The sequence below is a fragment of the Coptis chinensis genome, chromosome 4 (assembly GCF_015680905.1).
Source record: "Coptis chinensis isolate HL-2020 chromosome 4, ASM1568090v1, whole genome shotgun sequence".
Classification (NCBI taxonomy): Eukaryota; Viridiplantae; Streptophyta; class Magnoliopsida; order Ranunculales; family Ranunculaceae; genus Coptis; species Coptis chinensis.
In genome coordinates, this window is record NC_141459.1 from 79710029 (window position 1) to 79719687 (window position 9659).

At 37.6% G+C, this 9659-nt stretch overlaps 1 protein-coding gene across 1 annotated transcript; it reads left to right on the forward strand.

Annotated features, from left to right (window-relative positions):
- Positions 1-4542: 4542 nt before the first annotated feature.
- On the forward strand, positions 4543-9244 carry LOC147504997 (putative mitochondrial import inner membrane translocase subunit TIM21). Its single transcript, XM_086557613.1, has 8 exons — positions 4543-4967; positions 5050-5109; positions 5197-5215; positions 6077-6243; positions 6432-6610; positions 6721-6769; positions 8556-8675; positions 8800-9244. The coding sequence occupies exons 1-8, from the start codon at positions 4881-4883 to the stop codon at positions 8971-8973; spliced, it is 855 nt and encodes a 284-aa protein (XP_086413739.1). The 5' UTR covers positions 4543-4880; the 3' UTR covers positions 8974-9244.
- Positions 9245-9659: the final 415 nt, after the last annotated feature.

The window sequence follows — 9659 nt, forward strand, 5'->3', positions numbered from 1 at the left end:
ACGATGGTGGGGACAATTCATTCTCGTTGCATTCGTGAAAATGAATCAGATACATCTTGGAGTTGGCCAGCCTTCCCGTACATATCCATTAAGGTATTATAAGTGTAAGAGCTTAAAGTTAGCAAAGGTTCAAACTTGGTATTATTAGTATCAGCAATTTTGCCTATACCGTTAGCCATGTTCTTTGATCCATTGTCATTTATACTCTATAAAGAATTTCCTAAGATCCCATTGTGTACCATGTCTGGAAGAAAATAATAGAATAAATCAGCTAAGCACATGTGCAAGTACTAATATCAACATGGATAGAATGGCGTTCATTAGATCATACAAAGCTCTAAAGGGCATGTTAAAATCAAGGTCAGAGTGCAATAAATTACAGATAACTACTATTTAATTTCCTTCCTTGCTAGGTGTTTTCCTTACATGGGCATGTCGACAATTGCTCTTCAAGTTGCATGAGAATGTAAGAGTTACCAAATGGTCTGACTCTACCAAGAACTACTTTCTTCTGAAGTTGTAGATCAATAGCTCTGGCCTTGACATGAGCTGTATCAAGAACTTATACATGAAGGTATACCTGGCATACCCTTGTGGTACCTCCATCATGTGAGTCCAGGTATGAATTGTCTCCACATCCAGGGTGCACTATCAGTTCCATCTCTGCAAGCATCTATGAACTCCTTCGCATCTCCTTCAGAGATTGTATACTTCCAAAGTCTACTGCTATTTTGTAGCCAACAATTCTGCCTCTGCGGAGGTACAGGACTTCATCTGCGGAGGCAGTATCTTTGGCCCTTATTTCAGCTGGTTCCACACGAAGAGTTGTCCATTCTTAAGAGAAAGCCTTCTGCCAATGCTCAGAAAGTTTAGAATAGATTCATGAGAACTTTTAATTTTTTAAAACTTCTAGAACCGACTGGTCACCAGAGAAACTAATGTTCTTAAGATGCAGATACTTGAGGCTTGCAAAACAAACCGGCGCAGTAGGAACATTTACAAAGAAATTTTTGTGTCCCCTTTTCGAAAACTGTGACAGACTCAATTTTCAATATGCTCAACGATTTAAAAGTGAAAAGGCAATGGGGAAATATGTAAGGATGCTTACGACAGTTGTGCCTGTACAGGCTTGCAAGTAATTTCCGACCTCAATTCTTCTCGGTACTTTTCTAGGAACACCCAAATTAAATAATAATTAACAAAACAACACTAACAGAAGGAGAGGGGGGGTGGAGCACCTGATAAGTCCACAATGAGCTTGAGAGGTCAATTTCCCGCTTTAAAAGCCGCTTAGCTTAACTTTTCCTCTAAATCCTACTCCATCCTTCTCTAGAAAGGAACCATAATTCTGCGCAAGGATATATGTAAATATAAATATATATACAATTTAACTCAAATATATATATTTGCTACTAACTTTTTCTTCATTATTTGAACTCAGATACAAAATGACTGTTAAAAGTAAGGGAAACATCGCAAGACACCAAATTTACTCATGATGCCGTGTCTAGCATCGCATGTTGTCTGCATAATTGAATCAACAAAATTCTATGAGTGACTACTCCACAAAAAAAATTCTATAACTAACATAACAGGCTGTATCCGTAGAAATAGAGCACAATGACGCAACAAAGCTCACATTTCCCTCATGTGTTGCAACAAAACTTGATGCCTATTGCGAGAGTATTTGTTTCATCTGCCAATCTAGCTTTTTGCATTTTTATATAGACCTATGTTGGCATCAGATCACGTGACCCTAGATATCTATATTTGTGACTATTACCTGCAAACACACTGTGTCTGACAATAGAGCCAATTCGTTGTATCCTTGTTGCAAATGAAGTGGTTGCGCTACACGAACCCAACGCCCAACTGCAATGCCTTCATACGCATAAGGCATGTTAGTGTGCACAACAGCAGTTACCTAGTGAATGTCAAGAGCATGTAACAAATGACATGCAGGGACACATAACCTATACTAAAGTGAATCCTTTTCAATTTTAAGGTAACCTAAGTTTCGCAGTAGGTCCTTTTTTTCATATGTGACTTTCTAAGTTCAAAGACTAATTATGATTTTTTTTTTTTGTCGGGGAAAATATGACTTACCTCTCCCTTCATAATTTTCTGATTGCATCTCCTGCAAGTAGCACCCGGTTCAAGTCATATTATTCTAGAAGATAGTTATATCTTCTTCCAAAGGATTTTTCTCGATCCGTACTATTCAAATCTAACTTCCCTTTAGAACTTGGATAGGCTAGCTTTCCCAAGAGAACCCTTCTTGGTCTTCTTATTTGTTTTACTTCCTCCACCATACCGAAATAAGAACCGTGAACTACTTTCGCAATTCCTACAACTTGAGAGGGATCCAGTTTTGTGCCGAGGCACATTACCTATTCCAAAGATCCAAGAGAAATTTTATGCCGGGGTGGTCTCTGATATCTTGACCTACTTGGGGTGCATCGATCATGGGTGCAATGTTGAACTTGCTAAGTAGTTCAGAGGGTCCAATTCCACTTAACATGAGGATTTGGGGAGTCCCCATTGCTCCTACAGACAACACCACATCGCCCTCGGATTCTGAATTAGATGCTGGATTCAAGTTTACCTCATAGGATTAAATTCGATTCTTTATATTAAATCGCCGGTTTTTAGGTTTAGGTTTGATCACTTTTGGGAGTTGAAATCGCCGGATTTCTCCTGATTTCTCGTGAGTAAAAAGGGTACTTAAAATTAGCCTACGTGGACACCCTCACAGCGCAGCAAAAGAGACTGCTATTATATATATATATAAAACAGCCAATTGGAAACCAATAGTCATGCTTCTAATCTTCCAAGCTACCAACAAATAAACTATACACCATTTGATCCCTCTCTAAGCCAAAAATTGTAATAAAATGCATGTCAACACAGACTATCATGTATGCAAACAGACATTAAGAATATGTTTATTATTTTATGGGTAAAGTATAATATTATTTGATACAATCGAAAAGGAAATAGGATGGGATACCTTTTGATTTCACAGTTTCGGCAAGGAAAATTTTGAGTTTGATTCTTAACTTTTTTAAAAAAATCATAAAATGGGAGGAAGGAATTCAGAAATAAAAAAATCATATCAAGCAATATTTTTATTATAGAAGGAAACATTTACCTTCACACCTGCACTATCAAGAATAATGCCTTCTGGTGCATATGTTGTTCTGCTAACACGGAACTCAGCCGTAATAGCACCATGGTGCACAGAGATAACGACACATATCTAGAAAGAAGTATCAACGAAATAGTAAGTTAGGAATCGAAACGATTGCTTAAACTACACAGCAATAGGAAAATCGTTTCCAGGTGTATTCTTCCTACTTAATCAATAAAAACTAAAACAGTAATTATATTACTTTCACACTAATGAGTAATGATAGAGAGACTGAAAGAATGAAGCTCTTAATAGATCGCCTAGGTCAAACATCGGTCTCTCTTTGTCAAAGAACTCTAACTCTACTCTTCTTTCAGGATCAAAGCCTCTTTTCGTCGCATTTTGCACTTTTTCTTCATCTGCAACAAATCTCAGTCAATTCAAGATGTTGAATAAGTCCTAGTTGTCGGATGCCTTAGAGCATCCACGCAAATGAATAAAATTCTTCTTGGAGAGTAAGAACCAAATGGATCTTGGCCCTTGGATTCGAGGGGCAAGTTTTGAATTCACATATGAAGCTCAGAAATTTTGTGTTTAGGTAGCCAGGTTATACCAAATCCTTATGATTGCTCTTAATATCTAAAATATGAAATTGAAAGATATACATCCGTACCTGATACATCCTCTCCATCGCCCTGAAGAACATTGATTTTCCTAAAATAACAAAAGAAAGCAATCATGACGATTCCAGAGTTGCTTGATCAAAAGCCGGGATACCAACAGTGAGTAGATTTTGCTGCAGCTGTAGAGATGTCAATTCTGGCAAGTCGATGTAGTGCGTTAAAGTTAGAGATTCTGGGTTACCTTGAAAGAGATGGTGAAGATAGCATAGTTGGTTTCATTGGAGAAGAAAGATGAAAACATAGTCTCCAACATCGACTAAGTTTCATAGGTGAAGATGAAAACATAGTTTCATTGGAGAAGAAAGATAACATAGTTGGTTTTTGATTTAAATCGCGGGGTTTTTAGGTTTAGGTTTGATTACTCTGACAGTTGAACTTTATAAGTGGCTTGAAAGCCTTGAGAAGGAAAAGCGCACAACCATGGCTAAAAAAACATTGACTCGTACTTTATTTTGATAACGGAGACATTCTTTCGGTGTTTTAAAACGAAACAAAGATTCGGTGGGTTTTGCAGACTTTTTAAGGTGTTCACCAGTTTTTTCTCCGTTTTTTTTTTCTTAATCCATCCTGATTTCTCGTGAGTAAATAGGGTACTTAAAATTTGCCTACGTGGACACCCTCACAGACCAGGAAAAGGGACTGCTATTATATATATATATAAAGATGAGTGGAGAATGGATTTTTTGTAAAAAAAAAGACATAAAAAGCAACCTAGGTCCTAGAGTATTTATGCTTCATGTATTCAATTAATCACTTTCAAACGATAATGAAACTAAAAGTATTATATTATTCTGAAGAAAAAAAAAAAAAAAAAAAGTGACACGAATAAACAAATTTATTGTGTCACTTTACATTCATGCCCCCATCAACATCTTCTACCTCGATTCCACGCTCAGGCTAGCAAACCACCAAAACAAGCTGTTGTTATCTCGAGAATAATAAATCTTTGTTGTCGTGGTGGCGGGTTTTAGATTTTATCACGTGTCGTTTCCTGGGCTTTCTTATTCTCTCGTTCAAACTGAAGCAACTTTAAAGTGTTAAAGCCATTAGAAAGAAGTGGGAATTTGATGATGAATAGTTTGCGTTGTATACTAAAATATCAAAAGGGCTTGTCAACGATGTGTAACAAGAATATTGCTCATTCATTCAATAAGGTATATGTAATCTAGTACACTTGATTAATTTTTTTTTTTTTTTTTTGGTGGTACAAACTTTTTGATGGTCTTACAATTGCAGGTTGTTGAGTCGTCTGGTCGCGTGAGAAACTTTTCTGCTGGTGCAACATTGTTGGCAAAGGTTACTGTTGCTGAAAATTCATTTGTTCTCTTTTTTGCTGATTGATGACTAGACGCTAATTGTATGTTGTCATCTTTTCTCCTGCAGGATATATCAAAGGTTGACGGTATGTTGCTGATTTGCCTATCATGAAATTTGTTTTCGCATGTGAGAATAATGTATAGAAAATATGCGGGTCTAAAGGAAATTATTGGCCCTGATATTCCATCAAAGGGGAAAAAAATGGAATTTTCATAGAAGAGTCTGATATGTTGAATAATGTGTTTGACAGTACCACTCAACCAATGCTGATTTCATCTGATCTACCTTTTCCAAAAGAGTGACACATGTCAAAGGCTTTTCTACTACAATTGACTTCTACCTTCTAAACGATTGAGAGCATTAACTGTGCTGAGGCAAATATTCAGGGAGACTTCCTGAGTAGAGACAATAGGGCTTCTTGAAGATCAAGAAGGTAGTTATTTAACTCATCTAATAAGTAGAAGTAATATTCTCTTACTCCTCCCATGGCCTCTACATAGATGATCTTGTAGTCAATACTGGTGGACCTTGAATATACCCGTCTCTGTGAGAGTCATAGAAAAATGAATTAGATTTTATGGTTTAAGACATTTATCCGCCTTATCAATTTGGTGTGCCATACAGACTGCTTGGTCAGTGTCCTCTAAAAATGAATTCAGTTTCATGGTTTATGAAATTTATCCACCTTATTACCTCGTCTCTTACGTGCAACTCACCCAGAGCAATAAGCTGGTGTGATATGTTTTATCAAAGTTACCAAAAGGCTTGGTTTTATCAAACCTAAGGCCCAAGTCTCGCTTGGTAGGTCTGTCTGATCTTGTGGCCGTTTAGTCTTTTTTAGATAGTTGGTATATGTTTTGAGGTGCGTTTCAGTAAGAAAAATTCTCTTCAAAGACAATGACATAGTAGGAAGTAAACTTTATTGCTTGACCATGATGTTCTGCAGGAAATAATATTTTTTTCAGAGGAGGGCACATTAACGAGGGTAGAGCTAGTTTGCTGACTCCACAACAACTCAATAAATGTAATGGAGGTCTCCCTGTGCTTCCTTGTTTCACTAGGTCCCTGGCATCCATTTCAGATTCCCATTTATCAGGTCAAACTCAACAGCAGGTAAGCCACGAATGGCCTCCATATTTTCTATTTATTTTATGAAAAAAAATTGAATATCTATTCAGTTTTTTTTAAGTTCAGTTTCAATCATCGGATAGGTACTACATCTTTTATTCTATCATTTTCTTTTTCCTGTTACATGGTGTTTGCATGTTCTATATTCGAATAAAGAATTTCTTCTTGAGCAGCACAGAAAAGACATATCTATTATTGATGATCCCTTCGATTCTCCCACATACAATATTCCAGAGGAGCCAGTGACATTTGTAGAGGGAGCTTCATATAGTGTTTTCATACTTGCTGGGTTTGGTGTTGCTACTGTCTGCGGATATTTTGCTATTAATGAGCTACTAATGGAATCAAAAGAGTGAGTTTATTACAATTTCTCTTAACTATATTTCTTGGCTCAACTTTGGACTTCTAGAAGTTTCTTTTGTTATGGATTTAACTCATATTTGGATCTCACGACTCCTTTAGGCACAAGGTTTTTGGGAAGGCTCTGGAAAGGGTACGTAATGACAACCAGGTTAGTTCTTGGGACTAGTATTCTTTATTTCTTTTTAGTTTAGGTTTTCTTAAAGTTATGAGTATCTGTAATCCCTGTAGAAAAATTCGTATCTGTATCCCTGTAAAAAAATTCGTATCTCTTGGTCTCTCATTTTCTTATAATGGAAAAGGGAAGTGCCACCTCTCAAGTAAAATGTACAATTGTAGAACAGCAGGAGCTCAATTATTAACTTAACTGACCAAAGCGGATCACTTGGAAATACCTCGTCTATGCCTTGGACAGTTAGACTGTACCAGATTGAACACTCTTATTCCCTTATGTACTCTGATTTTGGGCAAGGTTGAGATGCTTCTGAGTAGATGATGGTATAAGAGTGCTAAATCCAGTGTGGTAGACTATCTGAAGCACATATGAGATGCTCCCAAATGATGCATTTTTTGGGAGTTGGGTGAGAACTTAATAAACCTGCTTCTGTAGTTTTAAAAGTACACCACCCCCCTCCCTCCCCCCATTTCCATTTTGAGGAAATGAGTAAGTAAGAGGTTGAGAGAGATTGTAATGTGGATTCCTCCTATCTGGGGAGTAGGAGAGGCTAATTTTCTGGTTGCGTTGTCTATGACGTGGTCCTATGATCTAATGATCCTGTAGGCTACTAGGATTGTAAGATTATAAGGATGATTATTAACTTGTCTCACGTCATATGCCATGATCCAATCCCAAAGAATTAATAGGACCTCTGCATATGGGACCGAAGCCATGCCCATATTTATTTAAAAGGGAAAGAACAAAACTCTTAACTCTCTCTCCAAAGCTATCACCTTACCTTTTGGGTTTGAGGACGTGGCATTAAAGGATTAACTCTAGTAGCCAATCCTCTGAGTCAGCATTTCTAGAACCAATACGTGGAGATGAGATTTTAATTCGCAGAGTGCATCTATTGAGTAAGGCATTGGGAAGGCTTGTAAGAGCACGCAATTCCATTCATTGGATATTCACACGTAAGGTAGGACTTGTACCTATATTTAAGGTGTATATAGAGTCAGGTTGTATTATGGGATGTAGAAATATAGACGCACGTCCAAGGGGCTCACATGCAGAAGACTAAAGGCTGATTTTCAGTGGAATTAATCTCCTCTCCATGGAGGTCATTTTCACCAATGTTATCTAATTCGAAATTCCTAACCTTCTTAGAAGTGTTGCAGATGGTCAAGCGAAGTAGCGGGATGCATGTGACACTTGCGTGGAATGGACCAATATGTCTATGCCATTCTTAAAATTTATTTTTCAGCTCACCTAACTGCCTCTTCGCTTGTGAATGCTACAGAAAAATGGGCAAGTATCATATGACTATTGTCAACCTTTTGAACAAAATCATTTATTTTCCACTAGAATGGTGCTTGCATTTGTGTATTTTTATCTGCTGAGTAACTTACTGAGTGGATTTATTTCCTTTCCCTGATGGGTACCATGGGTTTGATTCAGTGTACCATAAATGGATGATAGATCACCTTTTTTACTTGTCCTGGACGAGGGATCTTTAGGTCAGAAACGAACCCAACCAAACCTGACCACATTCGGTTTTGGAAAATATTTCAAACCAAAAGGTTCATGTAATGATAAACAGGCTGATCTTATTTTTGACCCAGGAGATTGAATAGGTGGAGAGAGAGTGCTGGGTCTAGTCTACATTTGTGTCCTCCGTTGTGCTACTTATTCCCAATCTTATGTTGTGCCCTGAATTTTTTCCTATCGGGAACATCTCCGCCTCATTTCACATAATTCTCTTTCTTGCAATGCTTGACAGGTTAGAGCGAGAATTGGATCTCCTATTTCGGGATATGGTCAGGAAAGCAGAAACCGACATGCTCGCCAACAGATTCCGAACAGGAAATGGACTGACGAAGATGGTGTTCAGCGAGTTGAGGTAATCTGTCTCTAGAAATTATTTTGGGACTTATCTGCTCATGTTCAGTCTTATTTGAAGGAATTAACATGCCAAATCCATCTACTTTTATACCATAAATCAAATGCAACCCAATGTTTTGCAGGTTAACTTCTGTATACGTGGACCTCATGGAGCGGGAATTGTTTTTTCTGAGATGTTCAAGGACAAGGTGGACAAGCAGTGGAAGTACACTTACTTGATTGTTGAGATCAAATCACCTTCAAATGCACAACTGATACTGGAATCGTATCTCCCAGGCTCCCAGCTTAAGTGGTAGAGATGTGAATGATGGTAATCAGTGGAAAGTCACTACCAAAATCTCAGATAATTCTACAGTCAATTAACCAGGGCACTGTCCTTGAATCATGTTAGAGTGGCTTTCATTTTTGTACAGAATGCTTGAGTTATTATGTTCTTCAAAGAACAAATCTTCATAACTGGGTTGTAATTGTTTGTTTTTTATAAGGATAACTGGGATCTATAGTTTCGGTTAACCCACATTTTTTTACCATGTCGATGGGTTTGAGTTGATTATTGGTTGTTGACTATATCCGAGTCTGTTGAAAGTTTTCACTTACAAGTTTCCTAAATTTTAGACTGAAAAGGCTAGTTTTGCACATCTGGGCGACGTGAAATAAATGACCGCCTAATACGCTAGGATAAGCAAATACTTTATTGACCCTAAGCCCGTAAGGAGGCCTCATTTGGGGGACATGAAGTCCTATTATTGACACCCCAAAATTGTGTTGGGCAGACCCCAGATAAGCCCGGTCCAATTTGGGCATGGTCCCGTACGCCCCAACAAAAAAAACCGAACTTGAAATAAAACCGACAAACCAATTATAACCAGTTTCTTTCTTCTCCTCCAGTCACTATACACCATTTTACTTCTTCATTTTCTATCCAATTACAAACTCTTATGAAAAGGTCAGACAAAAAGAAAGATCAAAGCATCAAGCTCAA